General features: G+C 39.7%; 2 protein-coding genes across 45 annotated transcripts in view; one reads left to right on the top strand and one right to left on the bottom strand.

Annotated features, from left to right (window-relative positions):
• Positions 1 to 23,838, top strand: part of MEF2C (myocyte enhancer factor 2C) — a 154,688-nt gene that overhangs the window by 95,561 nt on the left and 35,289 nt on the right. For 26 of the 42 annotated variants that reach the window (XM_082750463.1, XM_082750473.1, XM_082750456.1 and 23 more), the window contains one exon: positions 17,777 to 17,920. In XM_082750463.1, the coding sequence (XP_082606589.1) occupies positions 17,777 to 17,920 (144 nt within the window). Of the gene's footprint in view, positions 1 to 17,776; positions 17,921 to 17,979; positions 18,118 to 23,838 lie in introns of all 42 variants that reach the window. The other 16 variants (XM_082750482.1, XM_082750466.1, XM_082750494.1 and 13 more) reach the window with 2 other exon arrangements.
• LOC309857731 (uncharacterized protein) overlaps positions 7,375 to 23,838 on the bottom strand; it is an 83,150-nt gene continuing 66,686 nt past the window's right edge. The window contains exons 3-6 of one of the 3 annotated variants that reach the window (XR_014307880.1): positions 18,872 to 19,013; positions 14,143 to 14,306; positions 12,840 to 12,939; positions 7,375 to 7,644 (exon numbers count right to left, since the gene is read on the bottom strand). Coding sequence is in view for 1 of the 3 variants with exons in the window: in XM_082750495.1 (XP_082606621.1) it covers positions 18,895 to 19,013 (119 nt within the window). In the remaining 2 variants the exon portion in view is untranslated. Of the gene's footprint in view, positions 7,645 to 12,839; positions 12,940 to 14,142; positions 14,307 to 16,541; positions 17,651 to 18,871; positions 19,014 to 23,838 lie in introns of those variants that run through there. The other 2 variants (XR_014307877.1, XM_082750495.1) reach the window with 2 other exon arrangements.

Raw genomic sequence — 23,838 nt, 5'->3', positions numbered from 1 at the left:
TTTGGCTTGGTTCCAAGTGAACAGGTGTTTTAAATATTCCAGTCACATACCCACAATGTATATTGCTACTGGGGAAAGGATATCATTTCTGAACCACTGATGTTTGTTTGATTCTGTTCTGAATCACACCTATTTTATACTCTGAAGATTTAGCAAAGATGAACTGTGGTTTGAGGAAGGATTACCGTCAGAGCCCTACTTTTACTGATAGGAGGTACAGCAAATTTTTAGTTCTGAACTCTACACCTGATGTCTGGCTATGGAGATCAAAGTATTTGCTGCTCAACATTAAAAAAAGGGAAACTCAGAGCATTCCACAACTGAGTTCATGCAAGTATGAGAGATTGTATTTATATTAGAGAAAAATTTAATAAATTTGTTTTCTATTAGAAGCTGTCATTCAGTTTGCAGACATACTACAATGAAACAACCTAACCTTCTGGGGTCTAAATTACAAAATCGAAATATTTCCTTCTGGAGGAAAAATAGGTAAAAATAGCGATAGAGAACTATATCGATCCAGAAATAATTCTGAAGATCCTTTCAAAATTCTTAGCCTCATGCCTGTGTGCAAACACACACACTTGCTCACTCACACACATACACACAGAATGTACACGTTACACATGTAGTTAATGTGAGACTGGCAATTTTCAGCAGATGAACTCACATATGTAACTTCCATCTCACTGTGCACAGGTTCCTGTGTCAGACCAACAAACTCATTGATTTCTATCTGTCCCTTTGGCTTCAGCAATAAAGTAACACAAGAAGGTGGAGGCGGAAGTTGGGGGCAGGGGGCTTCTAACTTCTCCCAGCCACCTGCCTTAACTTCATACTTCATCTCAGTATAGATTGGATTCCTCTGGCCATTAGTCAATAGTGTGCATTACCTCATGGAAACAGACTCTGAACTCTGGTTTGCTTCCTCTTTTAATGGCACCGTTTCCCCTCATCTTTTAACCGTGGTCTTTAAAAAGAAGTGGGATTCTATTCAGAATGATGGTGATGGCTGTTTGGGGCATTTTAAAACTATTAGCTGGTTAATGTGTGGTTAATATTATTTATTCAACAGAAAATTGACTTCAAAGCCATGTAAAAAACCAAGTGTCATAATTGTAAACTTCTTTTAAATGTTATACAACTTTAATTTCAATTTTCAAAAAACTCAGTTTCCCATCTAAGAGATTCATGCATTGGCCAGGCTGGGGAAGCCTCCAGAGAAAACAGGGCAGCTCCGCCACTGCGGAAGCCGCGTTGCTGACTGTGGGTGGCATTTCTCTGCTGAGTCAGGTTTGTGCCAGGCCTTCCCTCAGCTTTTACTAACAGTGTGGATTTTCTGACAAGATGCAAAAACCCAAGTCTTGCGGTTCTTGAAGCTCTCCTGCAGTTTTTCCCTTTTCCTTGGGACTTTGGGAAATTTTCACTTAAGAAGATCCCATCTTGCTATGTCTTCTTCGTAACTGTTGAAAAAAAACTGGGAACTTTTACAGTCATTTCCTTCACTTTTTCTCCCTTCTGGGCTACAAAGTGACACAGTATTATCCATATCATTTTGAAAACCAAAGAAAGGGAAGAGCTTCTGTACCCACCTTTTAAAAGGAGAATTTTTATAGCTCATACACGATTTCTTCATGATCCCATAGTATCGGCCAGAGGGAAACAGTAGTCCCTCCATAGAAGCATGTATTTCTTCTCTTTTCCCCTACCTACCCCCACAAGCCCAGCAAAAAGTTACCAGCTTTGGCATCCCTTATCTATACAAGCAAATTGAAGGGAAGAGCTGGGCGGTTAGCTTGGGCACCAAAATAAATATGACAAACATTTCCTCTTACTAACAGAGACTTAAAGTATTTGCTAGTATTATTTCAATAATTGGGAGAAACCTACACTTCATTTTACCCAGGCAGATACAGCCTAAATGCTATTGCAAAGGACCTCCTTCCTGGTCCTAAAAATGTAGGACTGGAAAAAATTAAACCGCCTTTCTTTGCCTTACGTTTTCAACAACCTACACTTTATTTTAACTAGGTAGCTACAACGTACATATTATGGAAGGGGCCTTCCCCTCTCTTCAGTGGCTATTGCAATAGCACAACAGAAAAAACATTTTAGATAAAATTATTCATCAGAAAGTGGATCCTGGGCACTGGGGTGGCTCAGTCCTTAAGCATCTGCTTTCGGCTCAGGTCATGATCCCAGGGTCCTTTGATCGAGCCCCACATCCCGGCTCCCTGCTCCACAGGGAGCCTGCTTCTTTCTCTCCTACTCCCTTCCCCTGCTTGTGTTTCTTCCCTCCCGGCTCTCTCTCTGTCAAATAAATAAATGAATGAATAAATATGAATAAATAAATAAATGAAATCTTAAAAAAAAGTGAATCCTATTACAAATATATCCCTTTATGAGAAAAATAAGATTTGTCAACATTTCACCAATTTCATCTGAGAACAGAGAATTCAAAGAAAACACTGGCTTAACTTAGGCTATCTTTGTAGTCAGATGATTTGCAGAGACAGAATAGGGGAATAACTGACAAACAAAACCCAGGAGGCTCGTATATGAGTTCATTAACTCGGTTCTACCGCTGACTAACTTTGTGGACTTTAGCAAGTGCTTGTAGCACCTTGCAGCTACTTTTCTTCATCTGTGGCGGTCATGGGGAAGAGTAGTTACGAGGGTTTAAAAAGAGATCCATGCAAAGCTGCAGACTCAGTCCCTGGCACATAGGAAATGCTCCATTAATGGGAGGTGTTACTTGCTGAGAAACAGATTCAGTTAAGGGGAAAATTAATATTTTGATAGTGTGGGAAGACTGGTTTAATTTCCTTTTCATGCCATAGAAGGGGAAATGTTGTTTTTATAATTACCTAATGAATAATATGGAAGAAATTATTGCGCAAATGAAAAATCTAAGTTCACCACTGAACTAACAAAATCCCTGGGAATTCATAAGGTATGGAAATTGAAATACCAAACTTAAAAATCAGGTTGCAGTACTTTCCTGTGATAACGCCTGACATCATTAAAGCCTACATGACTACAAAAGCAGGTAATGCCACGGGGATGAGGGGCCAAAGCCGCAGAGACTCTCCAGAGAAGGCTGTCCCAGGCCAAAGGACAGAGCGGTCTGTGGGGCTGGCAGATGCCGCTTGGCCCACTGAGTTAGACAACAGGTGTCCAGCCGCTGCCAGGAGTGGATATTGGGATGAGCAAGATTGCCGATGGCCTGTGGTAAAGCTTTATGTTAGATCATAAAGTGCTGAGTGCAGGCATGAAGAGAGGCCAGCTTACCTGCCGGGGGGGTCAATTGATGTGCTCACTGGATTATTTTTTCCCTCTGTCCTTCATCAGACCCTCAGCTTCCCTCTCTCATTCTCATTCTCTTCCTCCCTCCCCATATCCATTCATCTATATCTATCCATCATCTATCATCGTTTTATCCTTCCTCTCTCTCCTCCTTGTCCTTACTTTTATTAAGCATGTACTCTCCATAGCTTTGTTTTAATTTCCTAGTGCTCTCTCTAGCTTTTATAGCATCATATGAAATCCAAAGTTACTGAATGCAAAACCTAAGAATGTTACTTATCTGTATAATCTATGAAGGCATGGGAAATGCGATTTTGTGAACGAGTTGCTCTAAGATTTGGGGACCATGGATTCATATATGGATAACACTCATCGCATAAGGAAAATAACTTGAAATGAGTTTGATTTTAATTATTGGTTAAATTAATTCAGAAACATAAATTTAGAAAAATTTAAACCTACATATAAAATAATGAGGAAGATTAGCCTGTGTAGGCTTTCATCAGCATTTGGTATTGATAATACTAGCCTTTCCAAAACATTTTTTATGAATTACATTTTCTTTCAAAGTATTTCATCTAGGAAGAACGATCCCTATTTGCTATAATGGACTGCATATTAGGTATTTTCAGAATCTTTTTTTTTAAAGATTTTATTTATTTATTTGACAGAGAGAGATCACCGGTAGGCAGAGAGGCAGGCAGAGAGAGGAGGAAGCAGTCTCCCTGCTGAGCAGAGAGCCTGATGCAGGGCTCCATCCCAGGACCCTGGGATCATGACCTGAGCTGAAAGCAGAGGTTTTAACCCACTGAGCCACCCAGGCGCCCCCAGAATCTTTTTTGTAGATAATTTTTGTCCTATTTATTTTTAATGACTATACTCGATTCATTATTGCCTATGCTAATGAAAAAGGACCCTTTATTCTTTTTAATTCTAGCATAGTTACCACACAGTATTAGGGCACCTGGGTGGGTCGGTCTTTAAGTGTCTGCCTCTGGCTCAAGTCATGATCCGGGGTCCTGGGATTGAACCCCCCCCACCTCATCCAGCTCCATGCTCTTTGAGAAGCCTGATTCTCCCTCTTCTACTCCCCCAGTTTGTATTCCCTCTCTCACTGTCTCTCTCTCTCTCTGTCAAATAAGTAAAATCTTCCAAAAAAAAAAATCCAGTGTTATATTAGTTTCAGTTAGTTTCAGTATATTAGTACAATATAGTGACTCAACAATTCTATACATTACTCAGTGTTCATCATGGTAAGTGAATTCTTTTTATTTTAATATAAGCGTACTCTTAATCCCCATCACCTGTTTTACCTACTCCCCCCACTCACCTCCCCTCTGGTAACTATCAATTTGTTCTTTATAGAGTGTTTTTTGGTTTGTTTCTTTTTTTTCCTTGTTTATTGTTTTGTTTCTCAAATTCCACATGTGAGTGAGATCAGGTAGGATTTATCCTTCTTTGACTTATTTCGCTTAACATTATATACTCTGTATCCATCCGTGTTGTTGCAAATGGCAACAACATTTATTTATGGCTGAGAAATATTCTATCATATACATATAGAGACCACATCTTCTTTATCCTTTCATCTATCAGTGGACATGAGCTACTTCCATAATTTGGCTATTGTAATCAATGCTGCAGTAAACATAGGGGTACCTGTATCTTTTCAAATTAATGTTTTTGTTTTCTTTGTATAGATACTCAGTTGTGGAATTCCTGAAACATATGGTAGTTCTATTTTTAACTTTTTGAGGAACCTCCATACTGTTTTACACATTGGCTGCACTGGTTTGCATTCCCACCAGTAGTGCATAGGGATTCCTTTTTCCCCATATCCTTGCCAACACTTATTGTTACTTGTGTTTTTTATTTTAGTCATTCTGACAGGTGTGAGATGGTATCCGATTGTGGCTTTAATCTCCATTTTCCTGGCAATGAGTGATGTTAAACATCTTTCCAAGTGTCTGTGGACCATCTCTATGTCTTCTTTGGAGCAAAGTCTGTTTTTGTCTTCAGTGAGAACAGACCCTTTATATCAATATTATAAAATAGTAGAACCTCCATTGTGAGTTAGGAGACAGCAACCCGTAATAACAAGTAAGTCAGGAAACCTGAGGGCAAGTCCCTGTGACAAGTCAAGGAAAGGGTCCTACTGCTAAAATGCTACTGGTACTTTTAATATTTGTCCTATAGGTGCTCTGGTTATGTTTCTGGTACTGGCTGGAAATAACTACATTGCTAGGAAAGCAAATAGTGGCTCTGTGATTAATGAACCCCAAATTCCCATTAATTTATGAAATTCTGAGGGTCTTTGCTCTCCTTGGTCCGTCGTGTGGAAACAGGCAGGCACACACACAATCACCCTACAGAGAGCACAGCTGTGTTAAGATCACAAGAAGGGCTAGTCTAACTGCAGACAGTGACTGGACTAGTGTCCATGTGCTCTGTAAATACAGCAAACGTCCCAAATGGAGAACTGAAACTGAGCAACTACCTAAGGAATTTGAAGCCCTTTTATTTTTAAGCACCTTTTATTTACCTGATGCTCCTTGATTATTAAAATGTAGAGTTGTGGGGCCCCTGGGTATCTCAGTGGGTTAACCCTCTGCCCAGGGTCCTGGGATGGAGCCCTGCATCAGGCTCTCTGCTTAGCAGGGAGCCTGCTTCCCCCACCCCTCTGCCTCCCTCTCTGCCTGCTTGTGATTTCTGTCAAATAAATAAATAAAATCTTAAAAAAAAAAAAAAGGTAGAGTTGTAACAGACTTTCTTCCACAGGACACCTACCCAATACAACTGAGCATAAAATTCACAACTTACTAACAATTCACATGTAAGATTTGTGGTAATAACATACAAGTAATATGTAAGGTAATATTACATACAGGTAATATGTATATGTATCACATGTAAGATTTGTGGTAATAACATACATATCGTCTATTTATGTAGATGATAAATAAATCGGATCCTGTCCTTCACTGAAAGTAATTTTTAATGTGGGGGAAGAGATAAAACGTATCACCAATATAAACTTACTTGCAGAAAAGAAAGCAAAGGGCATTGTAAGTGTTCTGCTGTGCATTTTGGAGATGTGATGTAAAGGACTTTCTCATTGCCTGTTCTGAGTGTGGATAGACATATGTTCCCTGACCAACTGACCACATCCGATGAACCTAACATCCAGTACAACAGACTATACTCTAGGACAACCCTCCGAACCTAGTAGAAGTCTTTCTTTCCCAGATATTCACTTCCAGCCAGGATTGCTGGCCTGGCTTCCTGTTCATACACCAGGTCTGATAGAGCCCTGTAGTGTTCTTCCATCTACTGGTCTAACTGGCCCAACCCCTCGTCAGGGACCATCTCACCCATTATACCTTGGGCACTCTTTATTAAACAGAAAGTTTTCCAGTGTATCAGCCAACGAAATATTAATTAATTAATATTAATACTGCATTAACCCGATCCTGGGGGATTTTACATTAAAAGAGACAAGTACTAAGGCTAGAGACCTGGGTTGCTAGTCATTGGCAGACCTACCAAACATTACTCGTGTTGAAAAAAGAGAGAAGGGCGCCTGCCTTCAGCTCAGGTCATGATCTCAGGGTCCTGGGATCGAATCCCACATCGGGCTCTCTGCTCGGCAGGGAGCCTGCTTCTTCCTCTCTCTCTCTGCCTGCCTCTCTGCCTACTTGTGATCTCTCTCTGTCAAATAAATAAATAAAATCTTTTAAAAAAAAGAGAGAGAAAAGGTTCAGTGATAAAGAAAAAGGAAAGCTTGGATCCCCACTAACTTTGGCTTACGATTTCTGAGACTCCTTATTATATGTCATCAGGCTCTCCTTGGCTGTCCAGAAGAGCCAACAAGTTTGTTGCAATGTTCTACTGTCAGATACCGCACTAGTTGCTAAGGATGGGAAGCTTTCAAGAGATAGGTCTAGTCTAAAGGGATCTTATAATCTAGAAAATGAGACAAAAGCAATAATACAGAGAGCAACATTATGAAATAAATGTCAATTACAAAGTTCCGGAGAAGCACAAAAGAGAGACCTTCATTCTCTTACCTCTCCAGCTCACAGGATTCTTTCCTTTTGTAATTTAAATTTGTTTGTGAAGCTGGCAGAAGGTGGGGCTAGAGAGAGTGGGTCCTAGGGGCAGAAGCAGTGTGTACTCTGAGCACAAATCTAGCAAATGCCCCGTGGGTGTTTTCAGCTTCCACCATGATTCCGTCTTAAATAAGAACCGCTGTCACTGCAGCCTTGGATTCCATTATTCTTTTATTAGCAACAGCAGTATCTGTTGGGTATCATCCGTGCGGCGGGCACATTCAAGTTCCTGTAGGTAACAGAGGTGAAAAAGACAGTTTCTGCTCTTGTGGAGGTTGATGCTAATGCAGCCACAGTAGCTGTGGTGTACGTATTGCTCTCACACAATCCCAGCGATGATGCTCTGACGCCCTGATACCTCAGGTTGCCATGTCAGAGGAATATGGGTATTGAACAGCGTGCGCTAATACAGTTGTCAATACCACTCAATCGGATGGTTCAGGCTCAGACTCGGGCAAAATGCTCAGAATTAGCCCAGAGGCTAGTTTTCACAGGACGTACTCACAGGGTATACCAGCCTGAAGGCAAAGAAGAGGCCCTCTCCTGTCATTGGTGTCCAATCACTATCAAATAAGCAAAATCACGCAGAGCAAATAACAAAGAGAGGGTTTCCCCATCCATCCAAAGGCCAGAAGAGAAGGGATACTAGGGTCAAGGCGGCCACCAGAGCTCTTTCCTTCTCTGCAGCCTGGAAGAGGCTCAGGGTAGCAGAGAGGTCTTAGGAAAAGAAGCAGTTTAACCTTCATCTGGGTGTCCCTGGCTGTCTCAGAGAGGAGGATTTGGGTGGCTCAAGTACAGTTCTCAGGTATGCTCAAAATTGTCATGGCATGAGTCACTCAATCATGAACCTCACATCTTATTTTGTTCCCTTACTGGAGGCTCTGTGTACACCCTTGCTTTTCAGATAAACTAGTGATAAACCATAGGTCCCAACTAACAGATTCTTCAAATGACATCAAAGGTGATGCCTTTGTGTCTGAAGGAAAACCTAAAAATAGAGAAGAGAATGTGCAAAAGCATCCCCTTGCATTATTTTTTCAACATGTTTGTGTCCTTCTGGTGGTAAGTGAGAGCAGGGATAGTCCCAGAAGACTCGGGAGCTGGAAGGAAAGGCCCCGCACAAACAGGTCTCTGGGCAATTGTAAACACACAAAAAAACAACCATTCGTAGCCTGTGTAAAATAGTCTGTATCACCTTCTCTGAGTCCATTCGTGCAGGGATATTCTGTTGTCACAACCACAAAGTGATCCTAGAGCTTGCTTTAACTTACCAGAACTTGTGTTCATTGAATTTGTTTACTTAATCTTATTAAAACAAATAAATAATGCTGTCATCTTAGGAGACCACCCAGCTCATTTCAGTGAGTCTCTCGGTGTTAGAAAGTATGACTGTCAAATTTGTTTGCTTATTCATTGATCCAGGGAAGGGTTAATGAGAACTGAGAACCTTTATTGAGCCCATGTGTATTAATCTGGCCCCATGGTGAGAACCAGAGATACCCAGTCCTTACAGAGCTCACTCACTAGTGGTAAAGCAGACATGTGAGAAGATGAACTTGGAATAAAATATACCACCTGTTATTAAACACACAAAAAGAGTCACAGATAGAGAAGGGAATCCTTAAGTGCCCAGAAGAGCATGGAAAGAGCTTCACGGAGCAAGTGTTGGCATTGGGTAAGAGGTAACCTGGGATGACTAAGGTTTGTGTAACGGAGAGCAGGGCAAACACAATCTTCTAGACAGGAATGAATGACACATACCAAAACAGCATTGGCGCAGTACCTACCCGACTTGGGAAATGGCAGGAATCTCCCCCCTGATGAAACCTAGAGTGCTGGGGGAGAAGGGAGGGAATGAGGCTGGGAAAAGAAAACTAGTGGTTGTGGCCACCTGGAGCCACCCGCGTTTATATGGAGAACGGTGATAAAATTAGATTTGCGTGGTAATGAGACCCTGCTTAAAGTGGGAAGGATGACCGGCTGGAAGGTGAGATCAGAAGACCAAACAGATTAAGGGTGGGGGACGAATTTAAAAAAAAAAAATAGTAAGGAGTCCAGAGATGGCGGAGTCAAGGGTGACTTCTGGGTTTCCGGCTTGAACCACTAGGGTATGATGCGATGTTAGCTAGGAAAGGAAAGACGGGAGGGGAATGGATAAGGGGATAGGTTACAGTCAAGAAAAGAAATGAGAAGAGATCCAGGGAATCCAGTCGAAATGAGGAAGCGTGGTGACTGAGAATGATAGTGCTGAGCTGATGATAAATAGAGGCGGTGAATATGGTGGGAATATATTCCCGCTTCATGACTGACCGGGCACTGACCCAACTTCAGTAAAAAGGCATTTACAACTAGATAAGAGCCCACGCGGAAACAAAAATAATGATTTAACCTATCCTTTCCATCTACATCTTCTTTTGTTAAAATAAGGCATTCGTGGTTTTAAAAAGATGCTTCAGTGTGTTATTTTTAAGAATGAGTGCTCCCGATAATCTGCCTTTTTCGGTCCCTGTAACCTATTTGCAAGTAAAATGCTATAGTGGAAAAAGGTTAGTAGGTGAAGTTACATTTATATTGTAGACTCAAAAATCCTGCTTCGTGATCTTTGTTAATTTACTCTTCTCCTCTCTTTCTCAACCTTTGCTTAATTTATTAGTTCTGTCCTATCTTTTCCTTCCTGATATAAGAAGTCACTAACATCATTCATCCTTCAAACCCACTTCCAGCTTGATCATTCGTATTCCAGCTTTTTATTTTTTATCTCATCTTTTATTTTTTTTTTTTTTAGCTTGCTTTATAGAGATTATCAGGATTAACTGCATATTTTAGCATGCATTTCGATCATTATGTATTAAATGTTCCCTGCTTAGTATTTTACTTCAGATCTCTCCTGGATTCAGAATGTCAGGGAGCGTTTTCATGGCTAAGTGTGCCAAACTTTCCCATCTCAGTCCTGTTCCCGGCCAGCCTCATGATGCATGCTCTGTCCAGGTTCCAGAAGAGGTGTGGTGGAAGAATTCTTAACAAAAACATCAACCCACTGACCTATCCTGAGGCAGCCTGAATCATCTGATTGGCCTTAGAATCACCCTGATTTTCCATGAATCCTCCAGGCTAAGGTTGGCCCGGAATAAGACCAATGTCAAAGCCCAGGAGAATAGTGGAACAGTAGACCAGCATCCAAAAATGGGGAAAAAAGATGAACTTTGACCAAGAATTTTAAAACATGCTTATTTCAGATTTATAATATCTGACTCACATCCACAAAAGTTTCCCCATGTGCTTGACTACAAGGTTTCTGTTTTTCATTTTCTACCTTTATACAGTCTGCCTAAAATACCACTCCCTTTTTCCTTCTTCCGTGCTAAATCCTGTGCCCTCTTTCCTGCTGTTCACATCATGGCTGAGATTATATTATCATGGCTTTTTGACCTTAAAGATTTCATGAATGCCTCATTACTTCTGACAATCCTATCTAGACCAGTACCCCAGTTTTTAAGTATTCAATGATATAAATCTCCTGAGTTTTAACCAGTTTCATACTGCATTGTTTTCTAACTTTAAAATGATGCATTCAAAAATGGTCAATTTGTAATAGTTACCTAAAAAGAACAAAATAATAACTGCGTTTTAACAGCATGTAAAACGATAACATTCAATGGTGAAAAATTACAGTTACAAAAATACTAAGACTCTTCTATCTCCCTCTAGCATCTGAGCATTCTTTCCTGTTGTGCTTGTCCATCCATTAAGTCTCTCATTAATGCTGTAGACGTTTCTTAAGCTTCTGCCATGTGCCAGACCCTGGGCTAAGTCCTGGTCATACACGATGGTTAGTAAACAATCCCTCACCTCCAGGAGTTCACTCATGGGAAAAAACATACAAACAGAAATTCTTAATCCTATCTCTGGGAATGCATCTTTGTATCCAAAGGACCACAGACAACACCTGACGCAAAGTAAGTAGCCCTTAGTAAATGTATATCAAGAGGTCTGGACCCCACTACCATTTCTGCCTCCAACCAGCCAGATAGCTTTGTTCCAGTATTGAAACCTCAGCATAAACTAACTTAAAGTAAAAAAATGTGTTTTCTGTTCATTCAGCAAGCATGTATTGAGCACTTTGCAAGTGTGTTGGCTCTGTCCTATATTGAAATTGCAAAAGTGAATGAAGGAAAGTGCTTTGTTACTTGCCTCATGAGCTGACAAGGGAGACACATAAGTAATAATGGGTGATAAACACTCTAATAGAAAAAAATGTATACAATAAATGAGTACATGAAGAGGGAGAAATCAATTCCACCTAGCAATCTGAGAAATGTACAAAGAGGAGATGATGTATTAGCTCTGCCTTGAAGGAGGACTGTCCCAAGTCCAGGAAAGAGATATTGGTGGGTTCATTCAGGAGCCCAGCTTGAGCAAAGACACGAGGTATGGAAGGCCAGTTGTGGATGCACTGTTATTCCTCCCCTCTGGAAGACATGAGGAAGAACCAGATGATCCTTGGTGGTCTAGTCCAGGATTAGAATACCTATAATTTTGGGAACGATCACCATCTGAATGTTGATATGAAATAATTCCCACTAAAAGTCATGGGTGGGTGTTTCTTTATGTTCTATACATAAAAAGTCTTCAAATCTTTAACTGATGTCTTTTATTTCCATTATTTAAAGATGAAAAATTGTTCAGTGAAAAAAATTTCAAGTTCAATATTAAGATTATCTTTTGAGAAAAGGAATAAAATGAAACAATGAGAATCTCTAGCTCTTCCCAGCCTTTCCTCGGTAGGACCTAATATCTGGTTAGAATAAGCATTAATAACCTGGAGGAATACAGTGTTAAGGTTTATATTTTCTATTTTTATTAAAATTTTCACCACAAATGAATAATTTGGGGTAAAATTTAATTTTTTATAGTCTGTACTAGATATGATTTGCTTGTCTAATTAAAAATCTACCTACCGATTATAGTAAATTTGCAGTATTTTAATTGTCTTTTCATTTCTGTATTAAGAACAAAGGAGAACTATGGAACACGAAAGATAGTGCAGACGATCCTTACAGTTTTGATAATTAAAACCTATGGAGAAATTTCTTGGCACCTGATCTTCCCCCAGCCTAAGTAATCTGTGCTAGAAATCACACACACACACACACACACACACACACAAACTGCATACAATATTATAGGCCATTTTAGGGGTTTTTCATTTCACTTTGCATTGCCTGATTTTCTAAAACCTGACTGCACCAAACAGTATCCGTGTATAATAGGTTTTCGGTAATTGTTTGCTGACTATATTTTAAGTGAAAGCAGCCGTTCCCTAGGGCAGCCACTTCCCAGCCTGGAGGGACCAAAACAGTAGCTGGGTAGAAGCACACAACCTTGGGAGGATGTTTACGAAATACTCTCAGAAACTTCACTTACAGACAGTATCCCTTTCAATGGCATCTTCTTTTCCTGTGTGGAATTACTGCTTTCTAAAGATTATTCAGCTTGTTGGGAGTAGACGTTTATTTTCATAAAGCTGTGAAAGACAAGCACAAAAAATGATTTAGTATTAAAGAGAAGGAAGCTACCTTTTCTAAGTTGAGACCTTTTTTTTCCCTTGGCTTTTGTGCGAACATGACATTCATGAAACTAATAGAGATAATTCATCCATGTGTTCCTGACACATCAGCCCTCTGAAGCAAGGGTAACGAACGTAGCTGTGCAAGATTGATTGATTATTTGGAGTTAAAGAAAAACTAATGGGTGTTTATGGGTTTTTTGCAAAAAAATAAAATTGAAGCTGCTGCTGTACCGTGGGTAGGTACAGAAAAAGAAATGATGAGAATATTCTTTTTTTTCTTAAGATTTTATTTATTTATTTGACAGAGAGAGAACATGAGCGCACAAGCATGGGAAGCAGCAGGCAGAGGCAGAGGGAGAAGCAGGCTTCCCACTGAGTGGGGAGTCTGATGCAGGGCTTGAACCCAGGACCCTGAGATCATGACCTGAGCCAAAGGCAGAGGTCTGAGCCATGCAGAGCACCCTGAAAATAGATATTCTTGAGGACTAAGACTGCCGACTTAGAAAGAGGTTGAATGTTGGAAGCTTTAATCTGTGATGGTGGTTCTCTAAAAGAAGCTTAATTTTATGTAAATAGCAGTAATATAAAATATGTAGCTTCATTTAATTGAAAAAAGGCCAATAATTTAGTTATTTCTTTTTTTACTAACAAGAAATAATTAAGAAAGGGAAACCAGTTTTAACCATTGTATACAGAAGGGATTTTGTAGATGATAACATAATGCCTAGGACGAGAAATGAGAGCTCCATGTGGCATTCTTTTTCATTTATATTCCTTTCAGTAACGAAATAGAATCTGTTCCCTACATCTATTTCATTAGAATTTTTGAAGCACCTGTCACCTATCATCGTCAGTTTATATGTATTTCAAGTTTTCCTGATGAACAAATGTAGTAATGCAGGGTCCATATGTCCACATGTCTGGGAGGGGAGAGTCCACGTGGTTTTTGGATTACCTGTCTGGACTCCCTTTCCCATTTATTGTTTGGAGTATGTCACCTTCTGTCAATCTAATTACTTCTCTAAGAAACGGCTGCGCTCAGCTCACTGCACGACAATCGCTGCCTTGTGAAAACATCCCAGAAGCCTGTGCCGTCAATTGATCTACCCCCAAAGTGTCACTCTCACATTGAAAGTTGAATTCGGTATACAGACTCACTCAAGATTTACAGAGTTCTCTGAGGGAAGAGTTTCTTCAGATACAGAGCAGGAGAAGCTGGTTTCAGTAGATCTCTTGCCTCCTCTTGACATATAGAATCAATCTTTTCACAACACAGTCAGCTGAGAGACACTTACAATATATGCAGCCAGGACTTCCAGCCCCTGCAAAAAAATAATGATTTAAGTGCTTGCATTCCCTGACCAGCAACATTCGTAAAACATCAGAGAAGCTTGCAAAGGCCAGGGGCAGAGCTTTTTATTTTTTTTCTAGAAAAAAGCCTGAAGCAATAATACTTATTTAACAGTCCCTTTAATTTATACTGTTTATCGTTATGATAAAGACAGACTTGGCTGATCTAACAGTAATTCCTTTGTCATCCTTAAAGAACTGTAGATTTTTAATATAATAAAGATAAGAGTTCCACATGCACACGATAGTATACAAGTTTATGCCATCAGATCCATCTTCGGGGCCTTATATTTCTACCATAATCATCTGTTCTTGGCAAAAATGTGTTCTACAAGCTTTCAGCTGAGGATAATATTTTTGAACAATTTTTTCAATGTTCTAGTTATGTGATTATAGGAATTTGCAACTCACTATTAATTTGCCCTTGGGTTTTGTATTCATATATCTCAAAATGCCCCCCTTTTTAAAGTAATACAGTTCAACTTGAAATAAAACTATACATTTCAGTGTGAGAGATATTTCATTACTTAAATACTGGTGATTTCATTGAAAGATAATGTAGTCAGATACAAGAAGAATTTATAAGGAGAAAATGAGCCACTGTTTCCCGCCCCCCTCACTGCTGTTTCCTTTGTGACTTCATGCCATTTGCTTTGTTTGCTTAACAGTTTATATAATTCTTTAGGTACAAAATGAGCTCTCGGTTTAATGATTTTTTAATCCAAAAACTGGTAATTGCTTTATTGACTAATAAGCATTCCCACTCTAAAATCTGACCGCTAGAAATATCAACATTTTAGCCATATTTTCATACTTAAAGCTTTATCAGCCCAACTCTTAAATTTTTCTACCTTAATTTATTTCAGCATTCACCCTGCTGCTGTAGTTGTATGTGAGTGAGAGTCATCTATTCCTCATCCCTCCCTGTACAAGTGTGGGAAAGCCTGGGCAGGGGAAGGTGGTCCATATTGCCCCCGGCAAGAGGCCAGACGTGTGGACCTTCTTGCTTGCCCACGCTGGTTTGAGACTTGGCATAAAGTTTCCCTAAAATGTTCATGGAAGACTTGTGAGAGATAATGAGTTAACATTTGTGGAGATCTTTCAATAAACTGTAATTGATGTTTGAATTTTTATAAACCAAACACAGTATCTACCCTCGAAAGCTTCATAAGAATATTTAGCACACATGTACGTGCCAGATGGATTGTAATGACAGTTGATAGGCCTCTCCTAGCCCTTGCGTTCTGTTGTCAAAAATCTGCACATCAAAACAACTATAATTTTTACAATATGATTAATTGGCTAAAAGATCTGGGTGCACATTGAAAAATCTACTGTCTAGATTAGACTATAAATTAACGTTATATAAGATAAGACTTTAAATTAAGGGTTTATGTAAGAATATTCCTATCATGCCTTGTAGAAATATAGGCAGGTAAATTTTGAAAATCATTGATAATATTTTCTTGATCTGACATCTTTCTCTACATAAGTGAATTTTTATGAAAAATATGTGGATTATGATGCAAGACACTCAGGAATTATTCTCAAGGATATGTGGAGATCAAAGCAGAAACACATCATAATACAGCAAATAGTTATCACCCGGAAGAATAATCTCACGGTTGAGATAATGTTAACAAAACAGCCTAAAACAGAAAATTAAGTTAGTGAATAAATTATTGTAAAGTATTGTAACATTCTTTGTAGTATTATTTTAAGAACCCCCCCCCCCCAGTTACTTATTCTGGGTAAAAATGATGGCATAGATCCATGGTAGGGGGACAGGTGGCCCCACCAATTATAAATTCCCCAAGATTGTGAATGTATATATTATCCTCTTGTGTCAAAATATTCATTTTTAATATTCAAACATTATACCACATAATAAGCTGTAACCATATGTTTATTTGTTATATTATACCACTATAACATTAATAAATATTTACAGAGCTGCCGTGTATCATAGATGTATTAGAAGTGGTAGCTCTTTTAGTTTGATTTTAAGTGAAAATCTTCCATGCCTCAGAAACTAATTTTAAATGTTACATTTGTTACACATCGATAAGAGCCAAGGAGTTTAAATTGTTAAGACTGACACCCCCTTTCTAACTCATGTTGTTTTATTTATTTTCCCCAATTGCATGAATTAAAGATGGAGTGTTATCTCAGCTTTTGCTTTATTTGTACGTGAATTCTGTCTTTAATAAAGATGAGCTCTGCTGAGCTTTCCATTAATGAGAGACACATAGGTACCCAGCCCTTTAGAAACGATGGTGGTAGTACCAAGAAAAATCAGAAATGTTGCTAGTCTCTTAATAATTGACATGGCAAGCTGTGTGATTAATCAGAAGTTTTATGATCTCTGAAAGATAACATTAGCTCTGTAAATCAGATGGTGTACGATTAATTTGACAACCATCCGTTAAAGGGGAGAAAAAGAAAAAAAAGAGGGAAAGTAAAACTCAGTACTCCTGACTCATACTTTTTCTGTTACATTGTTACACTTGTGTTTATACTTCTGTGACAGCTGAGACTAGACCAGTCCTATGTTCAGGAGACAGGAGGTTCAGGAAAAGGCACTGACTTTTCACTTTCATGTGTCAGCAGACAGTCTCAGGGTGATCCTACTCAGCTGGAACCAGAAGGAACTTTTGCTACTTTGGTAGTTATTGACGTGGTTGCCTATTTTCAGTTTCTCTGGCTTCCTTGCTCAGCTTACAGAAAGTTAAGCTCAGCCATTTTGACTTTTCCTTCAGCCTGTGTTTAGGCAGATAGCTTCTTGGTATTATCAATCTCGATACAGATTTTCCCAAGTACAGACTTCTAACCAGACTGGACAAAGGCGATTCTCATTATGATCACAGTGTCTGGACGTTCTTAATGGGTGCTTTGCAAGAATATCACCTGGGTTCTCTTACGGCCTTTTGCTGTCACGCACACATCCAAAGGGGTGCCAGGACACCAGGAGCACCAACCATTATGTTAAACTCAAACTAGAGATCCGTTTCCATTTCTGCTTTTGTCACTGTCGCGAATTCCGAAATCATTGTGTAACGCCCTGACTTCTAACTTTCCTGTGGGAAGATGGTGTTGCAATTTGCCACCTTACTTGTATTCCTCTATAAGTGTCTGTCGTTAGATATTTGAAGCACATATGACTTTCGTACCATGAAATTTCAGCCCTTGTTCCGTCTTTGTTCATTGATTGAATTTCGTTGTAAAGGGAATATTGCCCTTTTATTTTTCTGTAACTAGTAATGGGTATGCTATTGAAATCACTCCCGGGGGGGGTTTCCTCTGTGGTTCCTTTACCCTAATGTTAAAAAAAAGCGTATGTAATTACAACCTGAAATACTGGACAGCTTGAACTTCTCTAACACCCCTGAATGTCTCTTACAGCTTCTGTCTAGGTTTGAACTTTCCAAATTATGTATTTCAGACGTTGAGAAAGAAGGGCCTTAATGGCTGTGACAGCCCAGATCCCGATGCAGACGATTCAGTAGGTCACAGCCCTGAGTCTGAGGACAAGTACAGGAAAATTAACGAAGATATTGATCTAATGATCAGCAGGCAAAGATTGTGTGTAAGTACTCGGAACACCCTTCATTTTTTTTACTCTTGATATTTCTCTGAACCTGGCAGGCCTTGAACAAGAAAGAAAACAAAGGCTGTGAAAGCCCCGATCCCGACTCCTCTTATGCACTCACCCCACGCACTGAAGAAAAATACAAAAAAATTAATGAAGAATTTGATAATATGATCAAGAGTCATAAAATTCCTGTAAGTACCGAAGGTAGATGGCTGGTCCGCTGATAACCTGCTGCAGTAACATCCCTTAACCCTTTCAGTGATGACTTTCTCTACGAAGCCCTAGAAAGTCAAACCGATAAAATAGCCATCTCATCCCACTGGTAGTGCGTTTAGAAAGCAAACCCTAAGGGGTGCTGAACTTAGGTAATCTAAGAGTTGCCCTCAAGAAGTTCATCCGGAGGCAGAAGGTATACAGGCAGAAGAGACACACCCTGAATTTACAGGGTGTCTTTAAACACACGGTTCACAAAGCACCTGCACTGGTAAAAGGCTGGACTCTCCTGAACGAGCCAGAAGATTTACTGTAGTATATACACATATCCGTCCTGAGCCCAGGTACATGAGTAGAACCGCAGTTCTCCCACGATCATCATCCAAAGGGAAGCTTGTTTCTGAATAAAGCTTCTGCCCCTCTCCCTACACATGACATCCAACAGCAGCACTGAAGGGTTAAAGCTAATGCTCGCTGCAGGGAAACAGACTGCATGAAAACCTAATGGTAAGATTTCAACGTATCTGTGTGCTGGGGTGATTTGAAAGCTTTATCAGAAGATTCGCTTTGCCTACACCAACGTTTCCCATGCTTTAACATTTGGCTAAGTTTTTGTCTTAACCAAGTCAAAGGATGTCTAACAATCAATCATATGCCTTGCCAGATATTTAAGAGAAATAACTCCGCATGTATTATTTTGTTTGCCGACATAGAGAGGGGAAAAGTACATACCTTTTTTTATACTCTGTCATCAGTCAAGTGATGTTAATTTTGTGACATCGAGTGATGCAACTCAGAGGTTCACGTGCTTTCTGAATAATGTTAGAGTCTGAAACCCTCATTGTGTACCAGCTCTTCAGGAGGTAATTAATTCCTTTCTCAAAAAAGAACATTTTTCATAAGTTAGCAAAACACCCTCAACTCAAGTGAAAATATGCCTCAGCAATTACAAGCGCAGATATTTGGGGACGAGAGCTCTAGGCCACGTCCACATTTGCACTCACAGGATAAATTAATGCCCTACATGTAGGAAGTGCACAACCAACTTGTGTTGAATTAAATCGAACACTTTAAAACTCATTTATATAAAAAAAATAAAATTCATTAATAAAATGTATGAATATTAAACTTTCTATCCTCATAAATATGTCTGCTTCTTTTGTTAAATGAAATAATGTCAGCAATAGAGCTTTTGTGGAATCAAAATTACTAATACCCAGTATTCGTGTATGAGCCACTTAGCTAAGTGGCTCAAGTTCTTAAAGGTTTCATAAAACCAAGTACTACCTACAACACATCCACAGTGGGCACTTGATCAAAAATAAAACATTTCCTATCAGACACAGCGATGCATACATCACTATGCATACTGAATTCTTAAACGATAAAATGCCCATTGAGATTTTATCCTGCCCAGAAGAAGGAAACCCTTGCCCAAAGAAACCTCTCCTTTGGGCCAATTTTTAATTCTTACGGGCTGAATTTCACTTACTATAGAATACACTGGTTTAGAGCTGCTAGGCATAAATGTTTGTGAAGATGAGACTGCAGGTGTCTCAAACGGAAGGAATCCCCTGTCCAGTTAAGGAAGGGCAGTATATGCAATACTGCACATCACGCTCCATGGCCGTGATCCTAAATGCGTGTGAAGCTTTAACCCCCGGAGGCTCTGGGAGAATGCCTGTATTTGCACACTGGATCTTTTCCCCATGCTTTAGGAGAAGGAGGTGTGATGCATAACCTGGACTCCCTTACAGTATTTCATCCTGTCCTACAAAAAGTTCAAAATCAGGATACATGATTCCTTAAGAGGTGCAGTGGTGTGTGGCGGTGGATGAAAAACCACATGAGAGTTTATAGGGCGGGCTGTGAGAAGGACTACACAGCTCCTAGCTGTGCCTCTGAGTCTTCGTCTCTGTAGTAAGTGCTTCAGGCTCCACGATGAAAAGCCTAGTTTTCGCACATCGCTTTCAGTTGCTGGAAGTAAATTTTGTTGAAAGTTTCCACAGCTGCTAAAACATTTGCAGCAGGGCAAGGACACTCTGCCCTTTGTATGTAGAGAGTGTCTCCACCTCTTTAAAAACATTACAAGACTGTTTTTCTAATTCAGAGACCCAGTTTGAAGAGTTTCCCTTTTAAAATAGAAAATTTAATATTGCAATCACCTGTTACAATTTAATTTATGCCCATATTCCTCAATTACATGAAATAATTCACGGATGATTTGGAATCTTGTTGACCAGCATTTCCTCATGTGGGGTTTGCCACGGTTCATGCTGGGCCTCACAGCAAGAAAAAAACAGTTCCATTTGAGGAACCAGGAATTAGGAAATTGGCTGAGGGAAGGAGGCGTGGTTGCAAGACCGGTTGAAAGTGAACGGGAAGGGAGGAAGTGGAAATGTGTTTTCTTCAAATAACAGCCTGTGAGGAGAGAGAAATACTGCTGTACATAGAATTAAGGAAAGAGTTAAAAGGAAAAGCTCTGGAGATTATTTATCTACTGAGGAGGAATGCTTGCAGGAAAGAAAAGATCAAAGGCACTGGTGAAATGGGGCCACAATGGTGAGCTACTCAAAGAAGGGAAGGAGGTGGGGGCCAGAGCTGGACAGAGTTGTAGGTAGACCCATGACCTAGTTAAGGCGGTAGAAGTTACTTATGTGACCACCTAGTGATTTCTGTGTTTCCGATTGAACTTAGCTTCTATAGGTATTAAGGTGAGGGAGTAGGTGCTGGAGAGAAGACCAAGAATGATGAAGGTGTAGACCTTGTGAGAAATTGGGGATGGGAAAGGAAAGAGCAAGTACAGGCCAGGGTTGTCAGACAACCTTGAGGAAATTCGGATATCTCAGTCGGTTCTTAGCAGCCTGGTGATGGTTGATTGAAAGGGAGTATCATTAGTGGCCCAAAAAGGGGATTCAGTTCAGTCATTCACATTAAATGAAAGAGGGCCTATTAACTTAAAAATATTTTATTAAAAATATTTTATTTAACTTTTTATTGGACTTTTCCTTGTGGTAAGTTTAGGAAAATAGTGGGTTTTGGGTAAGAGTTCAGATACTTTCCTGACCACGATGACTCACTTCAGTAACCATGATCAGTTCGTTCAAGGGTAGACACTAAAAGCTTTTTAGCTCTTTTGCCTGTGTATCGGAAAGAAGGGCTGGCATTGCGGGCATGTGACCTGTGCAGTTACACAGGGCCCTGCTCTTGTAGGCTTGGTCATCGCCATCTTGAAATTCTTCATAATTTTTTTTAAGGTTTTCTTTATTTATTTGACAGAGAGCGAGGTAGTAAGAGCAGGAACACAAGCAGGGGTAGTGAGAGAGGGAGAAGCAGGTCTTCCGAGAGGCAGGGAGCCCGATGAGGGGGCTTGATCCCAGGACCCTGGGATCATGACCTGAGTTGAAGGTAGACACTTAACGACTGAGCCACCCAGGCGCCCCTCTTCATAATTTTTTAACAGGGGCCACACATTTTCATTTTAGCCTGTGCCCTGAAAATTACATAGTAGTTCTGCCTACAGCATTTTATTCAGTCACCCCAAATTCCCTCTTCCTACCTGTCTTGAATGTTCTAAAATTTGGAGCCCGGCCCTGAGATATATGCAAGTCGGGAGCTCTTAACTACTCTCTGGCTTCCAATTTTTAGACAAAAGTATTTTAAAAAGATGCTTTTAAGTTCCCTAATTTTTAAAAATCAAGAAGAGAACAAACAATGCTAAATTCCTCTAAACATTTATGCACTTTTGTAGCCTTTGCATTCCCTAAAATGTTTAGAGCTGGTTAATCTCTTTATATTTGCAAACAGCTCATATCTCAGATCAGGTCAAGGGACATTAAATGACTTGCCCGTTTAAATGGCAATTTATTGCACAACAGGATTGCAACTGAGATTTCTGATATAAAGCCTGTTCTTTCTGAGTCTCTGAGCTACCTCCTCAGTTGGTCATTTTTAAACTTATAATTCGACTTTAAAATTATTTAGCCAGTTCCTAATACAGATAAAGAAACAAAACAAAAGATAGAATGCAAAAGATATTAGCATATTTTATAAATGTGATTTTTTAAATTTTTTTAAGATTTTATTTATTTATTTGACAGACAGATCACAAGTAGGCAGGGAGACAGGCAGAGAGAGAGGAGGAAGCAGGCTCCCTGCCAAGCGGAGAGCCTGATGTGGGGCTTGATCCCAGGACCCTGGGATCACGACCTGAGCCTAAGGCAGAGGCTTTAACCCACTGAGCCACCCAGGCGCACCTAAATGTGATTTTTAAAATATGCTTTGTTACCAGAGTTATATTTAATTGCTATTTAACCAATCACAAGAGAATTTCATACTTACCAAATTGTTTACAGCCCAGAATGCTGGAAAATGAATAATTCTTTGGGATGATGGTCAGAGGAAGAGAGGAGTAGAGAGATTTTCACTGAACCAGTTATTAGGGTGGTCCAGATTTTATGAAATAATTATTGATAATTTTTCTTACTTTGGATGTACATGCAGTCAGAGGAATTGGGCTTTGCTGTCTACCGAGACACAATCAACACTCCATAGAATATTCAGGGGAGAAATAGTTTTATAGCAGATCCTTAAGTATTCAGTCATAGTTAAACATTTATAAGTAGTAATAATGAGTACAGATAAAAAAACACTTGTAGCTAAAAGATAGCTTTAAAATACCAAACCTGGTAAATACGGAAGAAAGGGGTCTTGAAGGCTTATTTTTTCCCCGAGACCTCAGTCACACCCTGGCAGTTAGGAGCACAGAGCTCCCTCTAACATGGTTCCTCAGCTACATGTCATGAGAACCCTTTTAGTTCATTATTTTCATGATTCACAATAATAAGCTGCTAACGTGAAGCCCATACTCACATCACAGTATGATTTCTGACTGCAGTATTTTATTTCTGTCCAAAAACTTATACTGTGTTACACAGTGATTTAATGGAAAAAGCAACAGGCTCAGTCACTTACTAGTTGGATGACCTTGGGGCACTTAATCTCACAGATTTAAAAAGGAAAGGATTATATCCATAGTGAAGGGATGTTGAAAGGGTTGGCTCACATAATGTATGTGAATTAAATAGTGTGGCGCCTGCTCAGTAAATAATATACAGTAAATTGTAAGCTTGTATTTTCATATTAGTACAGTGTCTTCCTAAAACTTCTTTGATGAAAAATATTCAATTCATATGATAAAAATTAGATGAAGTGCTGCGTTTCCTGACAACAAAAGAGCTCTAGCAGCTTGATGAAAGGGAACATTATTTGGCCAACATCATAAGTGATGTTACAAAGGAAAGAAAAGCAAGAGAAAGAGATCAGGAGAAGGATGGGGATAGGACAAACAGCACAATTAAATAAGGTAGACAGGGTGGGCTTCCTTGAGAAGGCCAGATTTTGAGCAGAAAATTGAAGGAAGTGCTGGAGTTGGCCATGGAAATGAGGCAAGAATGAGCGAGTGAGGAAGAGGACAGTAGGAAATCAGATCATGAAGCCTCGTGAAAGCTGGGATTTATGAGGCCTTATGGAACATTGGAAGAAGTTGGGCTTTTCTCTGAGTAAGGTCGGAGCTTCTCACAGGGTTTGGAATAGAGGGGTGTCATCATCTGATCTGTGCTTTTAAAGGATCAGTTTGATTGCTAGATTGAAAATAAAAAGAAGGAGGGCAAGGATAAAAGTAGGCAACTTGTAGGAGG

The sequence above is a fragment of the Mustela nivalis genome (assembly GCF_964662115.1).
Source record: "Mustela nivalis genome assembly, contig: HAP1_SCAFFOLD_1155, whole genome shotgun sequence".
Lineage (NCBI taxonomy): Eukaryota > Metazoa > Chordata > Mammalia > Carnivora > Mustelidae > Mustela > Mustela nivalis.
This window is presented reverse-complemented; position numbering and strand designations above follow the sequence as displayed.